Genomic DNA, 20,743 nt, shown 5'->3' on the forward strand with positions numbered 1-20,743 from the left:
TCCCCCTCTATGCGGCACTGGTCAGGCCGCAGCTGGAGAATTGCGTCCAGTTCTGGGCGCCGCACTTCAAGAGGGATGTGGACAGCATGGAGAGGCGACAGGACCTGAACCTGTTCAGCCTCCACAAGAGAAGGCTGAGAGGGGATCTGGTGGCTGCCTACAAACTTGCCAAGGGGGACTGCAGGCAATGGGAGAGTCCCTGCTCCCCTAAGCACTACCGGAATAATGGCCATAAGTTGACCGAGAGTAGATTCAGGTTAGCTATCAGGAGGCGCTACTTCACGGTCAGGGTGGCTAGGGGCTGGAACCAACTTCCAAGGGTGGTGGTGCTTGCCCCTACCCTGGGGGTCTTCAGAAGGAGGCTAGACAATCACCTAGCCAGGGGCATTTGACCCCAGCATCCTTTCCTGCCCATGGCAGGGGGTCGGACTAGATGATCTGCTTAGGTCCCTTCCAACCCTACCAACTATGAAACTACGAAACTATTTGGGAGCAACATGCATGAGTTTCAATGAGGATGGGACCTCTGGCCTCAACAAGAGAGACATCCGTTCCCAAACAGCATACAGCTAGGGTGTCAAACTCGCCCTGAGCTCCATGCCCCACCTGAATGACAGGGCTCCTTCTGGGCCAGATCTGGGGTGCCAGGGGGTGAAGCAGTGTTGGAGGTCCAGGGATGGTGGAAGTGGTGGGCACTGATGGCCGTGTCTGGCAGGGCCCCTGGGTCCTGGGGCAGGCCACACCTTTCTCTAACCACATCCCCAACTCTTGGTAGCCGGCTCCTAGCCCGGTGGGCCGGATGCCACATGTTTGACACCCCCGGCCTATATCATTAAGATATCCCTAATGGAAAGTCGTGGTTTTTCACCGAAGTCTCCCTTACGTTAGGTGAATATTTTAGCTCCTTGCCTATTGGATTTTCTGGGATGTACTGGCTGTATATTTTTCTTTCTCGGGTTGATCTCAAGGGAGAGAGAGAATTTTTGTAATTTCAAGCAATCCTGGGATGGAAATGTAGTTTCTAGTTGAACCTAGGAACGACTACTACTAACATGTAATGGAAAGCAGTACTTCTTCTGAAGGTGAAAGCCTGAATTTCCTGCTTCCAAGCAATGGACAGCATTTATCTGTAAGATATCGACGGCTAAACTAACGTGGAGATGAAGTTTGTGTGGAGGAATTCAGGATGTTGGGGTTGTATGTTCCAATATTTTGTAGCATATCAAAAGTCATCATCATCATTGGCAGCCATTGGCCTTGGGAGACCAGGGAGATGGTGCCTTTGGTGGGTCACCAGGTACCACCACAGCTTCTTGAATGGCTGAGGAGTCCAATACATGGACTACAAGACTAGAAATACTTTATTGAACCAGCTTGCAGGTTTGCAGGATCAGGAAGCAGTGCACAGGACTACTTTTTATCTCTACCTTGTTATTTGAAAGTGCTTTGGTTGCACATGGAAATGGGGTTCCTGTAACTAGAAGATACTTGGTTGTATTTCTTTTTGAGGGCTGACTGGAGGGGATGGAAAGGATGGTTTTTCTTATTGAACTCTACCTAGTTAAATGTAATACTAAATAATTTCACCAAATTTACAAGATTTTCTTGTTTTTTTAGGTATAACTATGGAAATTTAGGCTTCTGGTTTCTCTGGTCTGTTGTCCTTCTGATTTTGGCTTCAGTCTTTTTTATATACATTGCCCTCTTACTGGTAAGTAGCATTACTTGTGAACAAATCTCTGGTCTGACAACTAGTTCTGGGCCAAGCAAATGGGTGTTGGATCTGGATGTAGCATAGGCTAAGGTGTTTGGCACCTTTAACATTTTCAAATGTTTTAGCACTGTGAGACAATGGTACTACATTGCAAGAAGAGTCACTGTCTTCTTCCTACCTTGAGCTAGAAACTTCAGTATAGGAAGGAAAGCATTCTCCCTAACAATGCTTTGCTGCTTCTTGCTCTCCTGTAGAGTTTCTAAACACCAACACTTCCATATATGTGTGTGTGTGTGTGTATATATATGTGTATATATATGTGTATGTATGTGTGTGTGTGTGTGTGTGTGTGTGTGTGTGTGTGTATTAGTGTTTCATTTTAATCACAGAAAAATGTGGGTTCTGGGTTACCTTTTTAATCCAAAAATAGGGATTTTTTTTTAGCAGAGAAAACCAGGATCCCTCCTAACCACAAACTTTCCCATCCCCTCTTCTGCCTCGTACCACACTACAAATTTATGCAATGATGGCCCACCACTTCACAAACTGCCCCCCCTGAAATTTATGGCCACAGTGCCAAAAATCACAAGGCCATCACCCTCCAAAATTACATGAGTTTTCCTCTGATCTCCTGACATTTTCCTCCATTGCAGGGGGGCAGCTTTACAAACCTGCCTCTCTTGAGAGATTGCTGCTTATTATTCCCCTGAGATTTCTCCCTTTTTTGCCAAAAAAAATGCCACCTTCTGGATCCAGAACCAAAACCCAAGAAGTTGTTTGAGTTCCAGAGATCAAAGCCTGAATTGGTTCCCTGTACTGCGCACCCCCCTCTCCCCACTGATTAATTCCAGGGATCTGGATCTGAGGTTAGCTTGGACTTGGACTTGATGCTCTGCACTGTTTTTATTGCATTGTTTTCTTAGGTAGCAGCTTATCTATTGAATGAATACCCTGTGTTGTGGCGAGGACAAATATATGAAACACTCTGACAGCCAAAGCTCTTTGGGTGAATCTGATATCTTTTATTAAACCAACTTAAATAGATGAAAAACAATTATTAAGCAAGCTTTCAGGTTCAAAAACCCAACCCCTCGTGTGCTTAATAACTGTTTTCCAACTATTTAAGTTGGTCTAATAAAATATGTCAGATTCACCCAGAGAACCTTGTCTGCCTGTGTCCTTAGACCAACATGGCTACAACCTGCACCCCTGAAACAGTCTGAGGCTTTCAGACATTACAGTGATGGGGCCACAGAAATCCCTGGCAATTTAAGATGTGCTGGGAACTGTTGATATGTAGGAGATGTTCATTTGCCCCTTGGGCAGCCCAGGAAGCCTCTCAGCCAGTCAAGGAGGAGGAAGGCTGGTTTCTGTTGCTTTACAGAAGGTGTCACGAAGCAGCAGACTCTTTCTATTGTTGCATGCCCCGTGTGCTGCAAAACCACGTCACTGTGTCTCATTCAGTGCTGTGTCTTCGTGCATCTATCTGAGGAGCGGTGGGCGTTGGGAGGCACAAGGCCCTGCGGTGTCATTGCTGCTTTCTAGCTGGGATTAAGTTAAGAGGGAAATGAGAGCATGGAAAATAATCAAGGGAGGGGAACAAACACAGGCAAACATACCACATATACCACTGCCCTTTCAGAGCCCCTGGTGGGTGGTGTCTGGTGGAGGCACAAAAAACAGCTGTCAGCATCTGATCCCTGCAAGTGTGAGACCTGACTCCCTCTGATAAGCCTGGGATTGCTTCAGCGGAGCTCAACCCTCATGGAAGCTCTTATCGCTGACTTTATCCCAAGCTTTTTCAGCCCTAACCCTCTTTTTGAAGGGGGTTCATCTCCTCCCCTCCACTTCGTGAAGTGGTTTTCAGAGCCTGAAACAGAGCAATCCCTGTGGGGTTTAAATAGCCGATGGGGTTAATTCAATGACAGGTTCCTTTGAGTTTGTGACAGCTTCATAGATGAGCTCTCTAAAGACGCGGGGAAAGATTAGACTGGCAGTATCAAAGATACGGTCCTGGTCTGGCTGCAGATTTGATGTGGTCTGTCTATGCTGAGTAGGCGGGTGGTTCTTGTCTTTTAATTTTGTTCTTAACTGAGATAGTTGTCATAACCCCTAATGCAACTGCAGCTATGTAATAAAGATGCTTTATGCTACTAGCGCATAGTTCCTGTATAAGAGTGATTCCTGCCTGAGATTGATCCCAGTGCTATTGTGATGTGCACACTGCAGGGCTTGTACTGCTTTGGCCATATTGGTTTAGTTTGTCTATAAGATGCTGCTCTGCCTCATCTGCTGACTGACTTCAGACTACTATGGATAACCTCCTATCCCCGGTATAGTTGAGTCTTTGCTCAAAGCTAATTCTGTTGGGTCTTCCCTAACTAGGTACTCCTGCTTTCACCTGCTTTACACCCCTTCTGATGTGACATGGGTGAAATCAGTGGTCCAGGTTAAAGCAGCATTGGTTTAGTTGTGCTGGATTGTAGGCTGGATGTAGAGGAACCTGCTTGGAGATTTAGGGGTGGGTTTTTTCCACAGAAACCTATGTAGAGACCAGGAGGAGACAGTCTTCCAGGTCCAGTTGCAGACGGGGACCTGGATCAAGGGACAGAGTTGCAGAAAAATCAAACATTCCTCTGGCAAAGAACCTGTGCTCCAAAAAGGGGGTTATCAGGATGCCAGACAACAAGGGCCTAATTCTTTCACCCAGGGATCTTGCATACAACCGGCTAATCCAGAACCACCTATCCCCTGCCATGTTGCTGGTGCTCTGTTATATATGAGGGACAAACTGGAGCAAAGGGAAGGTGAAACTTGAATGAACATGATGAGTCTCTGGGATGATAGGGGGAGAATCCAGGAGTTCAGCTTTCTACATCCCGCCTGCAGTTTCTACATCATCCTCTCTCCCATATATCAGGAGCCACTTCTGGCTTCCCTAGTAAATACCATTTCTTTTGCATACAACACACAGCCTTTTTAAAAAAATGCTGCTAAAATTGGGATGTGTATTATATATAAGGAAACATGGTAAGCACAGTTTCTGCCCTTACTGTGCAAAAGCCAAACTAAAGCTTTCATGTAATCCCCAGGGACTAGAACAATGGAAGATCTTTTTACTTTATTCTGTCTTTCAAATCCAGGATGGGTCCTTTGCTGGGGTGCACTGCATGCAAGAAAATATGGTATCATCATTGCATTGTTGCTTTTATTTCCGTTATCTCAGTGCCTGGTGCCGAGTCATGCTCCAGGCCATGAGCACACTGGGTGCTGTACACACGATTGGGCTGTGTCTGGTAGAGGCGGTACATGGTGTTTTGGCAGTCAGATAACCTGCACTGTTCCCCTACCAGCATCTGTCCTACTTGTGAATGGCTTCTAGCTCAACACGCTGATCAGTCTGTGGAGGGATTTAATAGCTTTCGGGGCCAGCAAAGATCGGGCTGGCTTCCTGTGCATCACAGCCTGTAGAATTTCATTGTTTCATCCAGGACCACTATTTCTAGCCCAGCGATTTTTGGTTTACCAATAGCTCTTTGAGTAGGTCTCGTAGATTTCATAGACATTATGGATGGAAGAGACCTCTGGAGATCATCAAGTCCAGGCCCCTGACCCAAGGGCAGGAAGTCGGCTAGGTTCAAATGATCCCAGCAAGATAGGCATCCAAACTCTTAAAGGAGTCCAGAGTAGGTGCTTGCACCACCTCCGGCGGCAATATGTTCCAGGCCTTGGGGGCTTGGACAGTAAAAAGTTTTTCCTTATGTCCAGCCTGAAACACCCTTGGAGGAGTTTGTGACTGTTTGACCTCATCATCCCTTGGGGTGCTCTGGTGAACAGGCGCTCCCCTAGATCCTGATGCACACCCCGATGTACTTACAGGCTGCCACCAGGTCCCCCCTGACCCCACGCTTTTCCAGGATGAAGAGCTGCAAGGCTCTCAGCTTCTCATCATAAGGCCTGTTCTCCTGCCCTCTGATCATGTGTGTGGCTCTCCTCTGCACTCTTCTGAGATTCTCCACATCCTTTTTAAATTGTGGAGCCCAGAATTGGATGCAATACTCCAGCTGCGGCCTCACCAAGGCCAAGTGCAGCGGGAGGATGACATCCTGAGACTTGCTTGAAAAGCATCTATGGATGCAAGCCAGCGTTTTGCTCGCTTTACTAGCTGCGACATCGCGCTGCAGGCTCATATTCATGACCCCCAAGTCTCTTTCAGCCATGGTGCTAGCAAGCGTAGCACTGCAGAGCCTATAAGCATGTGGTGGGTTTTTCTTCCCAAAGTGGAATACCTTGCAATTTTGGTGTTGAACACCATTAGGTTTTCAACCTGCCCACTTTCTGAGCCTGTCAAGGTCAGCCTGGTAACCATCCTGCCTGTGGGTGTGGATGTTTTACCCCAAAGTTTGGTGTCATCAGCAAACCTGGCCAGTCTGCTTCTGATACCAATGTCCACATTATGTCTATGCGATCTCTTCAGCAATCCCAAGACCACTGCTGAGAAAAAGCCCCATCCCTTTGCTCCTGGGCTGTATGTGTCACATGCTGACAAAACCCTGTGTGGTTGTTGTTAGAGCAGTGCTGGAAACACCCAGCAGCATGCACGAGGGGCATGCCTCCTGGGGCTGAGAGCCCCACACTGGTCTTGGGCATGCTCCAAAGAATAACTGCCTTGCATTTTTTCACTTTGTGGGGCAGGTGGAAGGGGTGGGGGCTAATCTTGGCAGCAGGCTTAGAGTCATCATGGCCTACAGCAGGCTCAGGGCAGCTCACCCTTGCCAAGGCTGACAGTCTTTTAAATGATCACTCCTGGGAAGGGAGACCTCACCAAACCACATCAGCCGTCATCGGTTATTGCCTCCCCTGAGGAGGAGCAGAGTGTTGTTGCCAGCCTGAACTTTGCTCATCTGGACTCCCATGACCTCTGCCTTGGGAAAGGCCTGAAGGCCTCAATGCTGGGGCCATGATGGAGGCGGTTTCCAGCGTCCCACTGGCCCCCAATCAGCGTCCAGTAAGGATGCAACCAGTCTAGTTTCCTTCCAGTACCCCATGTTTCCTTGTGGTAGCTGAGACCAGAGCACACTGACCCCCTTGTTTGAAAGGAACAATTCAATAGCCATGAGAAGCCAGCTTTTAGCAGCACTGGTTGTGTTAGCAAACGCTGCCTCTTCTCCCTTAATGATGAGACCAAGCCATAGACCCCGAGCCTACTCCTGGCTTCCTTATTCTGAATCACTCAAGCAAGCTTTCCCCTTCCCACTAGCCCCCCTTTAGCCAAGTGAAGCTTTGCACAAGTACAAAGCCTTCATTGTCTAGGCAGAGATCCTCCCCATCTGCACCCATCAGGGTGGTTGTTTTCAGTCCTCCCGCTTCAATAGCCCTCCTTTCCAAAAGCAAGCATCTTACCCCTTAGCAGCAAAGAGGTTGGGAGACATTGCATTGAAGGGAGAGAAGAGACATGCTCTTCCTCAGTGATACAAAAGGCGACAGAGAATTTTCCTCTGAACGGTGCAGTCCCTTGTAACCAAAGGGCTCTGGGGGTGTAACCCATGGCAATGCAGCGGGGCTAGATGTTTCAATGACCAGGGGGACTGAGTCTATTAATTCCTCCCCTAGCTAGTGGATGAAGTCCTTTTGGCTACAGCAGGATTCATGTCTTTAGAGCCCTCTGTAAAGTCCCATCCCCTGTGTTAGCATGGGTTACAGAGATGCGGGGAGTCTTCAGAAACCCATGGTTTCAGCTAAATAGCTACATAAGACAAAATATAGCCCATATAGGACCATGACTGACTTTCACTTAATAGAGACTTGCAGTCATTCATGCACTGGGCTCAAATAGGATTTTACCAGCCTGCAAGTATCCCACCGCAGAACTGATTGACAGGAAGAAAATAGCAGTGCAAAAGTCTGGTTGGGGACAGTTCAGTCGGCTGCTGTCTCAATGGGAGATACGTGAGCTTCTGCAACGTTGCCACTGAACTAAATGGGCAACTGGACATCAACAGAGCTGCAACTTTTGCATCAGGCCTGAATTTGGCCCAAAGCTTTGGAATTTGTTAGATAAATCCTGCCCTTATGTATACCTCCAGTAATCCCAAGAGATACTGGGATGAGAGTCAAATTAAAGCTTGGTGGCAGTTGGGACTGACCATCCCAGCACGTTGCCATTTCCTACAATGGTGTTATCTGCACGTCAGGCTAATGAGTTCAGTCTTTGTGAGGGTAGCAGTGAATGAGTGGCATGCAGGTAGGGGAGTCTTTTAGGTTTGTACTTGTAGTATCGATAAGGTCACCGCCAGCAGAAGATGCTTTTATATATTTTGTTAGTACAGACATAGCTGGGGCTTCATAGCCATAGCCATAGCCATATACCAGATATACATGTATGATAGCAGAGGATGGTGCATTGATGTCAAAAGGTGGCCTTTCTCTAGACGCCTCCCAAGCTAGCTGTGGGGGAGGCCATGGAGACAAATCTTTGTCAGTGGAATGGCACAGAGACATTAAAATACCAGTGGGTGGGTTTTGAGGAACAATTTATGGAGAAGGAAGATGGGGCTTAGAAGGGTATTGGTTGTGGGGGCTGTTAAGCTCTTCAGGGGATTGTAAAAAGTGGCACAGAAAGGGTGATTAGCTAGGCTGGAGTCCAAGAAGTGTAACAGGCATGCGGGATGTGCAATATTACAAGAGCCCAGCATTACTTTGTCTCCAGCAATGACTGCTGACCATGTCCCTCCTACAGGACACTAGTTTTGCCCTTGGAGCATGAAACCTGACTTATCCTTCTCTTTGCCCGCATATGTACAGGTGCTGGTATTAGTCATAAACATGTGCTGTTCCTAGATGCACTGCCCTGGAGTGATATATGCAGATATTTTACCCCTAGGAGGCAGTTGCATGGCTCTATGAGGCTAAGCCAAGGCTGTGACTGCTTGGCAATGCCCAGGTATTTGCAACTTTGCTTATGGGAGAACAGAGTTCCTGGATGAAGTTATTGGGCAGTAACTTCATTCTCTGTGGTGAGTCATTACAAACTAAGGCCAGGATTTGACTAAAGGATGCTCACGTTTCAATGAGTGCTTCAGTCCCTACTTTGGATTTTCCACTGAGTTTCTCTCTCTTACTCCTCTTACTGATAGCACCTGCATGCAAGATCCCTCCCTTGGCTAAATATAACTCCTAATCAGCACCAGCCTGGAAGCAGAGTGTGCTTTAATTGGATCATAAGTGACTCATGTTGCCTCACTGTAGGTGAAGTACTGGGGGAGTACTTCCTGTAAGCTACTGCCCTATAAATTTTGCATCCAGCTGGAGCTAGCACTGGCCTTGCATAGGACAGCCAAAGATAGGACCCCTCCCCATCTCTGCTGTAGGGGATGCACAACGGAGGAAGGAGGCATGCACCACACAGGGTGTAGATATGCATGGGAGTGGGGGAGGATACCTGAGAACAATTGCCCCAGACAACCACTTGCATAATATATCCCTCCTTTGACTCCCGCTCCCCAAAGAATATGCTTCTTTCAGGAGGTGTTTCCCTTACCCCTGACTCAGTCCTGCCACGGCTTAATGTTCCCCACCATAAATGAAATTGTACTAGGGCTACCTTAGCCATCTGTACCATGCCTGAATCCTAATAGCACAAAAGGGTACTAGAGGTGTCTCTTTGTTACTTATCTCATTGGGCTGTGAGTTCTGCTGGAAAGACAGCAGAGCCTCATGCCCTTGGGATCTACCTTGCACTTATTTTGTGGGCCCCAGTTATGGGGTTTAAACACAGCTCACAGAATGCCTGGCCAAGGCGCTCTCTCTTAGAGGTGCCTTCTTTCTGCCATGCCTCTGCTTTGCATTTGCTTGGTTGAATGCACTGTTTGCATTTCTTCTCCTTGGGCAGCGACTTTATGCAGAGATCGGCTGCATTGGTGACATGCCTCTAGCCATCCAGGCGGAAAAGCAATAGGGCATAGGACTTGTGTGTTAAGGATAAAAAGAAGGAAGAGCTGCATTCATGTTGCTCTTGCTTCTGACAGATGTTGGTGCAGTTCACAGATGTTTGCTCATCCCCCCTTTTCCATTAAATTATTTCCCCAAAACTCACTTAAGCAGTACTTGGTACTCCCCTGACCAGGGATTGTAGTTGCTGGGGGTCGCACAAACATATGGTTAAACTGGGAGACCTCTGGAGGAAGGGCTTCCTGGGCAACACGGGCTTGGTAATGCTTGATTCAAAATGTGCCGTGCAGTATAATTCCTCACCTGTCTTCAGAGACATATGGTCTTGAGAACAGACGTCACCAGAGAGTATTTAACTGGGTTTTTATGGGATGAAACACTTGCAAATGTACGTGTTGGTTTGATTTCACAGGTCCTAGCAATGTGTTTGCTGTCGGAAGGCCAGCAGTTGTACCTGCACTGGAGTCACAAGGTGGGAAGAGTTGAGTCATTTGGGCAATTCTAAATCCTTGCTTTGACACAGTTAGATCATGTCAGTGCTGCTTCCCTACACAAAGACCCAAACAGCCGTCTTCTGGGTGACGTGACCATCCTTCTCAGTTAAGAAATTTGAACAGAAGCAACCACATCTGTTTGTGTGTGTGTGTGTGAGAGAGAGAGAGTGCAAATCAAATAGCTGACCTCTCTGCGGATAGAAGATGAGGTTTTCTAAAGCACAGTGACCTGTGCTCCCAAAACCTTTTGGTGCTTTAGAGAATCTGGAATAAACTTCCCAAGGAGGTGGTGCTGTCCCCAACCTTGGAAGTCTTCAAGAGGAGACTGGACAGACACCAGAGCAGGGGGGTTGGACTCGATGATCTTTCGAGGTCCCTTCCAGCCCTTCATTTCTATGATTCTGTGATCCCACCTAAGTTCCTTAAATGCATAGAGGCACGGTACATGCAAAGCCAGTTTCATATATCCTCCACTGCCCAGGCTGCTCTGGATTTCATCTTCGAACACACCCTTCACCTAAGCTTATGCGAGACTGTAAAATGGATCCAGATCCTACACTGATTAGACAGAAGATTGTGTCACTTGAATTTCTCCCCCATTTAACGTGTATAATTCTATTATTCCCTTTCAAAGCTGAAAATACAAAAGGCATCTAGTTTTTTGTGGAAGTCGTTTGAGGGCGGGTGCCTGAACTGCTTAAGGAATTGGGGGTTGGGTGTGAAGCCTGTGACTGGCACACTAGCTGACACATTCAGCCCAGATGGGTAATGTTTGAATGTCCTTCCTATCAATGGCTCTTTAGTGCTTTATGCAGAATGGGTTGGGCTCCCAGTGCCATTGATAGCTGAGCTTGTTTCTCAGTACAAGGGACGCACATTGATAACAGCCTGCCAACATCATTGGCTCCTTTGGTTGCAACTGGTGCAAATAAGTTAAAGAAAGAGGTTGGGCTACTTCTGGTTGTGACTGGCAGGATCTTTTGTCCGTAAGTTTGAACATAGGATCATAGGGCTGGAAGAGTCTTCATGAAGTCATCTAGTCCAGCCCCCTACTTAAGCCAGGATTATCTCTGACTAACCCATCCCGCCAAGTCTCCGTCCAACCTGCTCTTGAAAACTTCCAAGGATGGCGATTCCACAACTTTTCTAGGTAGCCTGTTCAAATCCTTGACCACCTCAGAAAGTTCCTCCCAATCTCCAGTCTAATTTTCCCCTGCTGAAGCTTGAGGCCATTGCTCCTAGTCACATCCCCTATGGCCACTCCTACATCTTATCTGTAATAGCCCTTCATGTATTTGAAGGCTGTTATCAAATCCTTCCCCAGTTCTCTCTTCTCCAGACTATTAAATACCTCTACTTCTTTCAGCCTTCCCTCGTAGTTCATGCTTCCCAGGCCCCTAATCATTTTTGTTGCTCTGTGAACATGCAAAAAATCAGTGTTGAATTTGTTCCTGGAATAGCCTTTAGCAATTGTGAGGCAGCTGACTATATTTCTTGCGGGGGTGGGGGTTACGCTTGCAAGGGATACATGGTTTCCAAAGCTATTACACAAATCAGGTATTTTATAAGCTCCCACTTTCAGTGGGTGAAACACGCTGTCTTCTTCAAAGGTACCAGGCATTGCCAGCTTGGGCCATGTTGGCTGCTTCTAAGTTTTCAGGAAGTTTTAGCAAATACTGTAGTCCTCTCCAGCTATTTTAACAAGGCCTGAACCTCTGGCTTGGCGGACACTTCCCTACTATTCTACTTTAACCATCTCATCACTGAGCCATAGGGTTGGGAAGCAGCACAGGGTGGTCTGTATTGCTGCTGAGCATTTTGTCTCTGCTTCTGGGTGGGAAATGTATACATATCCCTTCCAAGAGTGCTGATAGACTGGGAAAATCATGTAGAGAGGGAAAATCTCTAGAACAGTTTACCAGTGACATAAGAGACCACTCATAATTTGCATCTGATGTTGGCTGACCTAAAGTATCACCCAAGTTATCCTCAGTCACAATGGGTCAAACCGACGAGAACCTCTAGCCCCCAGTAGCAGCCTTGTCAGCCTGCCTTTACCGCGTTTGAGTTTTCTGTCTCTAACCCACCCGGGCCAGCCCAGATAGTCATGTACTATGCTATCGTGTAGAAAATATGCTAGAGTTCAAGCCACATTTATAAGCCACCAGGCAACAAGAAGTGGGCAGAAGTATGAATCGCAATTGCCGTGCAGACATTTTGCAGCCATGTGATGTCCTGTTTTCCCCTCCAGATCGGGACTTGCATTGTACTGGGATTTTCCATAGCTGCCATCACTGCATTATCTGAGCTGTGGGGGGATCAGTGGAAAACCGTCCGCCTCTCATTCCAGGTAAGAAGGGAGGGAAACTCCACGTCCCCAAAGGCAGAGACAGGAAAGCAAGAGCTGATTTTGTTTCCATTGATACGTTTTCCCATTAGACAATGCAGTTTACTCAGAATCAGATTTTCCACATGAAAATGCCAGTTTCAGTTACGTTTTATTTGCCCACTCGGGGGGATAGACATGAACAAAAGTTTTGCTCCAAGACATAGCCTTTTTTTCTTGCATATATCTCGCACCCCAGGGAGACGCACGCCCTAGTTCTGGAAGGCGGAGTGTAGAAAGAAATTATTTCCAGATTCCTGGCCGATACCTGGCTAAACGAGCAACCAGGCATCAGTAGAGCTGCAGCCATTTGCGCGAGGTCTGAATTTGGCCCAAAGCCTTTGAATTTGGGGCAGGGGGCTGGGCTCAATGGTCTTCCAAGGTCCCTTCCAGCCCTAATGTCTATGAAATCTATTAAATGTATTGGGTAAATTCTGCCTTGATTTACACCTCCAATAATCTCAAGAGATATTGGGATGAGCATCAAATTATGGTAGCTTTGAAAGGGTTAACACTGGACTCTGCCCCTCCTGCTTACTGGCGGGGAGAGAGAAGCTGGGGGCCATTTTGCAACATGGTGTCTTCATGCTTCTGTTCCTCCCTGCTGCTGTCCTGGCAAAGAAAACCAATTTCTCGTCTTTATGGCATGTACCCCAGTTGTGGAAGGCTGATTTTTTTTTGAGAAAAAGGGTGTGTGTGCAGTACAGTAAATTCACAGCCCCATGTTTCCCTTCCCATTTGGCACCAGATGTTTCAATCCGAGTGGTCAGTATGGCTTGTTTGTGGGTTTGTTGGTAGTGACGGTCCACTTCAGCTGGCTCACAGGAGTTCAGGACCTCCTGGCCTGTAGCGTCTACTGGGGCTGGACCCTTGTGCTGCATGTCCCAATTACCCTGCCCCAGGGCATAAAGGGTGAATTGGGACCAGCAACGGATCCAGGATTTTATGAAATGGGGTGCAGCTGCAGGGGTGCTGCACCCCTGACTGCCTCCTCCCTTGCTCCCCCGTGTTGGTGCAGGTGTCAAGCACCGCAGAAGCAGCAGCTGAGGACTTAAGTCCCAGGCAAGGTAAGCATCCTCCCCTTTCATGATCAGAGGCATATCCCTTCCTCTCCCCATCCCTCCTTCCCCCATTGCCCCCTTCTCCTGCCTGCACTGCTGGGTGCTATCCTGGACATGAGAGGAGCCCCGGCCCACTCCAGCTGGGCTGCTGTCACCGGGGACTCGGGCAGTGGCCAGGGGGCATGTTCCCCTCCCCATGCCTGCTCCTGAGCTGACAGTGAACACCCAGGGGAGCAGGCATGGAGGGGCAATGTGCCTGTCTGCTGTCACCACTGCACGATCCCAGGCTGAGCGCTGCCACTGTGCAGCCCAGCTGAAGCAGGCAGGGAGGGCAAGGGAAGGGGATGTGCCTCTGAGCGCAGAGGGGAAGAGAGCAGGGGAATGCTTCCCTTCTTCGAGACTTAAATCCCTGGCTGCTGCTCCAGCAGCATGGCCAGGAACAGGGGGGGTGCAATCTACACCCCCTCTGGATCCACCCTCAGCAGGCCCAGTTGTCCCTCGGTCCCTTTCCTTTGCTACCAGCTGGAGCTGTGAGCAGTGTGTCCACTTCGTGTTGCACTTGTGAGCTCCACCGTGACATTACTGCATGCTGTTTTCCTTCCAGCGGAGGTGTCGGGTTATTGTACAGATCTCTCTGAGACTTTTCTGCCTGTCTCTGGCTTGGACCAGCTCCCTCAAAGCGCCTGCTTGAGATGGCACGAAGCAGGGCTGCCTCAGATGGCACAAGCCTTGGGGCTGCACTAGTGCGGGGTCACATTATGCCTGCACGTGCCTCCCCGCCTCTTGCATGGTGTATGGGCAGTAGGATCTCCCCCACCTGTCAGCCCATGCAGTGCAGCACCCACCTCACCTGCAGCTCCCTAAGCTCCCCCAGTGCACCGTGGTGCGTGGGTGCTTGGGGCTGCCAGCTCACCCAGCTCTGCAAGCTGCTCCGTGCTGTCCCACTCCACCCTGTGGGGCAGGGTCCAGTTGCTGAAGCTGGGGAAGGGAGGGGGAGCCCAGCACATGGCCGAGGGGCAGCATGTTAGCCCCTTGTGGGTTGTGTGTGGCCTGTGGGCTGCCCGTTGCCTGGTACAGACTTTGCTGACACACTGCTGCCGGGCAGGCAGAGAGCAGCGATGGTCCTTGACCCTGAGGGACAAGTAGTAGGGCAGACCTCTCTGCAGGCTGGCACCATGCCTCCGATGCTGTGACAAGATCAGTGGCAATGGCTGTGACTGCAATGGATCTCCCAGGGGATCCCCGTGGACCACAGCAGAAGGCCTCTATGTCGAGGACTCTTCGCTATGCAGCTACAAACCTGACAAGTGCCTGACACTCTTTGGAAGACCATCCCCAAGTCCTCAGGGGCTTATACCGCACAGCTCAAGAGGGAACCAGCAGGGCACCAGACCTCTTTGAGGCAGACAGCTCCTTACTCTTGGTCACCGTGCCGAAGACCCTCTGAGCCCCTATGGAAGAAGTGGAGGCTCCATGGGGTTAGCCCATCGCTGCTTCCTCAGCAGGGAGACTTGCATCCCCCTTGAGGCAGGTGGCTAGAGGGTTCAGCCTAGATCTACGCCTGAGGGATGCCTGCTTTTTTCTCCACTCCATTTTGGGGTTATTCCTACTATTTCCAGCATCCTGTTGGATGGCCCTGTCCGAGAGAGATTGAAGCTCTGATACTCTGTTTTGTTCCAGACTCTGCTTCTCCATCCCATCCTACCTTCCCCACCCCCTTTCAGCTAGATCAGCTTATCGTCTCTATGCGCAGGGTCTCAGTGTCCTCACATGCTAAAGGGGCTAAGTTCCTTAATGGCCTAATACTTGTATTTCCACCAGTGCAAGAATTGTCCCCTGTCTCCCACCCCTGCCATCCTGGACTCCTAGTGACGGGTCCCCATTTTGAGACCTTAGCACCACAGTTTGTTTACACCATCCCTTAGCAAAGACACCCTTCTTAGCGGTGGTCACTTTAACCCATGTAGCAAGGCCATGGAGGGCATTCACAGTGGACCCGCTGTCTCCTACAAGGACACGGTTGTGGTCAGGAGCTCCCAAAAAAAGCAAGAGGAGAGACTTCACCCCTTGGAGGTATTTGGAGCTGTTTTATTCCACCCGAGAGAACCAAATCATTTCAGGGTCTCGCTGCCTTTGCCACCCCATTGTCTCTATTGATTACTAACCTGAGTCTTGGACTATATTCAGCCGCACTCTCCTCTGGCTAGTGTACAACATCCCGGTCAGGTCCAAGCTCACTTCACTAGGCAGCAGGAAGCTTCTACAGCTTCTTTCAGAAGTTTTCCCATTGGCAAAATATGTAGAGCAGTTACCTGGGGACTGTACGGACTCTCCCCGGTGCTATTCCCTTGCACATGCATTGAGGCCAGATGCCCATTTGAGCAGAGCTGTCTGACAGCTGTTAACTAGCTAGGCTCTGAGCACCCGCCCACGCATACGGTTGTCGTACGCGAGGCATTAGAAATAGGATGATCATGGACAAACACTTGAAGAGCTAAAAATAGCTTCCTTACAGTAACTGTGGTTCCTTGAGCTATGTTGACTTTGTCTATATGTATCCAACCACCCATCCTCCTCCTCTACTGCTACAGCTTTCTATACCTCATTTCTATATGGGCAAGAGAATTGTGGGAAAGTTTATACCAGCTCAGCCCTTTATGGCCTTGAGTGAGTGGGGAACAAAGAGTCAGGGGCCAGGAACAGCCTGAATGAGCATTACGGGTGAAAAGACTCCATTTCTGAGTGCAGACGCATGCCCCTGCTGCCAGCACAGTGATAATGGCACAGGGGGGTGGCATCTTTGGAAGAACGGCAGTCGTGCTAAGGCACCTGGCCACTTTGCTTAGCATTTGCCATTCGAAACTTTAAGAATTTTTTCATTTGGTGCGGTTTTGTTTGATGTGTCACCTCTCTCCCCTGGTAAAACCAGTGGAAACTCATTTTCCGGGGAGAATTTCCATAGGCTCATGCATTTTTCCAGCCTGTTCTAGCAGTTACTCTCCATCAAATGACTGCGAGTCCAGATATAGAGATGGGGAAATGGGTAAAAATAAGCTTCCCCAGCAGCAGCTCCTACCCAGTTTAGGAATCAAACTTGAGCTCAACATTTGAAAGGGTGTTTGGCGATGTCGAGACAATGTCTTCCATAGGAAGTTTGAGACTGGGCCTGTTAGGACTGCAGCTGATGGAGTGACTCTGTGGATTTGCATTCGTGGTAGGCTATTATTGTATGGACTAACCCAGGGCTGTCCGCATCCCCTGGCTACATGACGCATGGGCTGTATGCCCCCTGATTGCATATCACACCAGGTCATGTGCCCCCACCCCTTGCCATGCTGCATGGCAGGCACTCCCCCATTGCCCTGTGGCAGCACTCTCATGCCACCGGCTTCCCCCTGCTGCAGCTGTGCTCTGGATCCCCAGGGTGCTCTGGCTGTGGGCTTTCTCAGCCCCATGGGCTGCCCTGCCCTGCCCTTCCACCCTTAGGTATAGGGGCAGACAGAAGCTGAAGGAGCAAGGGGGAGCCTGGAGACTCTGAAGGCAGCAGCAGGAGAGTGATGGAGGGAGCTGGGGGCCCGGAGGCTGCAGGTGAACCCTTTGGAGGCCACCAGTTAGACAGCCCTGGACTAACGGAAAGAAAAAGATGCAGCATAAAACCATTTTGAACTTGGATAATGTTTTTTCCTACCGTAAATTTTGGCAGGTCCAGGTTTTAAAATGGACCAAGTGTCAGAATAGCATGAAAGAAAAAGTGGTAGATTCTCCGGTACATTTTTCCAGTTCTATGCAGAAGCAACTCTTTTGACTTTCATGGAGTCGCACCAGCATACAGCGCAGTGAAGAACTTAACCCTCTCAGGGCAAGGCAAAAGAGAATAGTTTTTTGAGATTTCCAGGCCACTTGTGTGTATTCATGATACGCTCAGTGAAGCTTCTGACCCTTTGAAGAGTTTATCCTTTCAAGTCGGAACTCGTTTATGCAGGCGACAGCCGGTCCTCATGAATAGTCAGCTGATGAGATGCGAGCATTACAGCAGCTGGCTATTTTGTGCTGGAAAAGCAAGAAAGATTCCCAAGGTCACAAATTTGAAGCTTAAAAATAAAGAAGCAGCTAGAAATTCATCTGAATCCAAGTGGAATGGAGCTAAAAAGCCTGGGACCAAGTGCTTTACTTGACTGAAGAGAAGTGAAGGATTTTGAACATTGCAAATTTATGCTGCGGAATATTAATGAATTAGACCAGGAACATCACAGAATGGTGATCTTCAAAGGGGTCTCAAGGGTTAACCCCCTGGAGGACTGATTGGGCAAACAGGATTAATTGGAGCTATTACAATGACACTAGTTAATGTGATCGTACTGTTAGAGTTTAAATGTCATCACTCATTTTGGGGCTATAATTACCCTTTAGAGAACATAAGATTACTCTTTACAAGTACGTTCAAGGGGAGAATATTATGGAGGGAGAAGAGTTTTTAGGATGTAAAGCACCCCTGGCACAGGATCGAATAGCCATAAATTGGCTACAGAGTGGAAGCTAGATGATGTCCAGATATCAAAAGCATGTAGTTTTGCAATGATCTTCTCAGCCACGTTAGTGGAGCCAAAGAACCTGAATCAGTTTGAATAACTTTTTGGAAAGATAAGTCAGGGGGTTCTTAGTTAAGCAATCAGCATGTGCAGTATTGGGAATCAAGTATGTGCAGTCACTTGTTAATCCAGGGATGGGCAATTATTTCGAGCAGAGGGCCACTTACTGAGTTTTGGCAAGCCATCAAGGGCCACATGACAGGCAGCCAGGGGCAGATAAATATTAATTTTCTAAATTTTTAGGGGCCCCGTGGGCCGGATAGAATGGCCTGGTGCGCTGCATCTGGCCCGCAGGCCGCATTTTGCCCACCCCTGTGCTAATCCCATGCTTCAGGACTTTTGCTGATCCACAGCGGGGGGCAGGAGGGAATCTTTTCTTCCCTTCATTAATACTGGAGGAACAGTACTCAAGCTCTACGTTAGACACAACTGAGATGAGGAAGGTGTTGACTGGGGTACACCCAAATACTTAGAAAGCTCAGGTTTCTGGCTAGAAAACCCTAGTTTCTTCTGCTTGGGGTAATACCAGTCGCCACATCTGCAGCCAGAAGGAATTTTACTCTGAGGCCAGGTTATTAAGGACCTGGGGTGGGTTTTGTTTTCCTCTCCAGTGCAGGGAAGGAGTGTCTTTCTGGCAAGCCGTTGGCAGTGCCCTCCGCTCCCTTGGCTCTCAGCTGTGGGTTCTTGTGAGCTGTACCTGGGGTCCTGGGTCTTGTGCTTTGCAGTGGCGTATTTGGGTTTCATGTGATGATTTGAGGGATTCCTTGGCTTAGTGATTACCTGAGTGGGACTGGACTTGATTGGCCTGGGGACCCCTTCCAGCCCTATGTTCCTCTTGTCTCGAGGATGGCCACCCAAGCTTAGTAAGCAGTGACATTTGCAGTGTGGTTTCTGGACTTGCATGCTATGGCAATGGGAGCATAGAAAAAGCAAGACGGGGAGAAGAATCTGAGTTCAGCACCACACAATGAGCCCTTGAGGGAAGAGCAGTATTGTGATTGGCCCTCCTGGACTAGCTTTTGCTGTTGGGAGGATCACACTGATTCTCCTTGGCTGGAACAGCTGACCCTCCATGGGATACAGAAAATCAAGGGGAGAGGCATTTTCTAAGGGTTGCCAAGAGGTGCTGCATGCACCCAAGCCAGGTGTGTTATTGGAGAAGGAGCTTAGCAGTGACCCTCGGATGTGGAGGGATAGCTTGACTGGCTCTATCAGTAGTAGGGCTCAAACATACCAGGGCTAAGCAGGAACCATTTGTTTCTGCAGCTTTTCACAGCAATGCCTTGTATTCCCACCAGGTCACGGCTCCCTATCTCCACATTGGCGCCATAGCAGCCATGGTCTTTCTGTCCTGGCCTGTGGCTCTGCATGCTGTCCGGATGGATAGAAAAGGTACAGGAGGTCTGCGGGTGTGTCCTCGACTGCTTTGTGTGCATGGGAGAGGTGGGGATACAGGCCACACTTCTCAAAATGGGGAATGGGTTTGCATGGCTCGGTTTCAGATGTCTTTAAAGGGGTCTCATTCTTAGAAGGTGGTTGCCCAGCCGCTCCCCACCCTCCCTTTCCCCAGCCAATGCCCTGGGTAGACATTTCCAGCAAGAACATTTCCCATACCAGTGCAGTTTGGCTCAGCGATGCTGTTGCTGCCACATGCGTATGACCATGCGGGAACATGATTGCATAGGAGCGCCAGCCCTTGACTTGTCCTTGCTGCAGACACCTGCATCCCAGCTGTGCGGGGCCTTTGAACAACCCAGCAAGACTTGGGTCCTACAATCACATCTCTTAGGTCACTCCCCTATGGTCCAGCTCCATTAGGGCTTAGTGAAGGGGTTACAGGCCAGGGCTAATGAGGAGGCCTTTTTCATGGGAGCCCCTTGGTGCTGCCTCAGCAGCCTGTGACACTGTAAGAGTTTGTAGGCACTCAGGGAAAGGTGAATTGTGGGGGGAAGGCAGGGTCCAAGCCCCTTCTTTTTTTGCCAGGCTCTGCTGGGTGTAGCATCTCTCTGGGCTGCTCTGGTGACAGGTGGATGCATTAGTAGCTCAGCAGGATCAGCAGGTGGCCAGACAGGGATCAGAGTAGCCACAGTGCCAAGAAGGACATTTTCTCCTCCCATTCCTCCTCTCAAGGGACCCATAAACACTGTTTACAAGCTTCCTCTTCCTCCAGGCCTTTTTGCAAGGCCTCCCCCTCTGCAGCTCCATCATCAAAGTGAGGGATGTCTGCCTGGTCCGTTTCATAGTTTCTAGGGTCGGAAGGGACGTGAGCAGATCATCAAGTCTGACCCCTGCCATGGCAGGAAAGAGTACTGGGGTCAAATGACCCCAGCAAGGTGTACATCCAGCCTCCTCTTAAACACCCCCCGGGTAGGAGCCAGCACCACCACCCTTGGAAGTTGGTTCCAGATCCTAGCCGCCCTGACCGTGAAGTAGCGCCTCCTGATATCTAGCCTGAATCTCCCCTCTGCCAGCTTGTGACTGTTATTCTTGGTCACTCCTGGCGGTGCTCGGGGGAACAGGGACTCCCCCAATGCCTGCTGATCCCCCCT

General features: G+C 49.1%; 1 protein-coding gene across 1 annotated transcript in view; it reads left to right on the forward strand.

Moving 5' to 3' along the window:
* GDPD4 (glycerophosphodiester phosphodiesterase domain containing 4) overlaps positions 1–20,743 on the forward strand; it is a 42,283-nt gene that overhangs the window by 7,569 nt on the left and 13,971 nt on the right. Inside the window, exons 4-7 of the mRNA XM_019530445.1 lie at positions 1,618–1,711; positions 10,077–10,136; positions 12,410–12,508; positions 19,493–19,586. Coding sequence (XP_019385990.1) covers positions 1,618–1,711; positions 10,077–10,136; positions 12,410–12,508; positions 19,493–19,586 — 347 coding nt within the window. The remainder of the gene's footprint in view (positions 1–1,617; positions 1,712–10,076; positions 10,137–12,409; positions 12,509–19,492; positions 19,587–20,743) is intronic.

Source organism: Crocodylus porosus, unplaced genomic scaffold (assembly GCF_001723895.1).
Source record: "Crocodylus porosus isolate Cpor-Errol unplaced genomic scaffold, CroPor_comp1, whole genome shotgun sequence".
In the NCBI taxonomy this organism is placed as follows: domain Eukaryota; kingdom Metazoa; phylum Chordata; order Crocodylia; family Crocodylidae; genus Crocodylus; species Crocodylus porosus.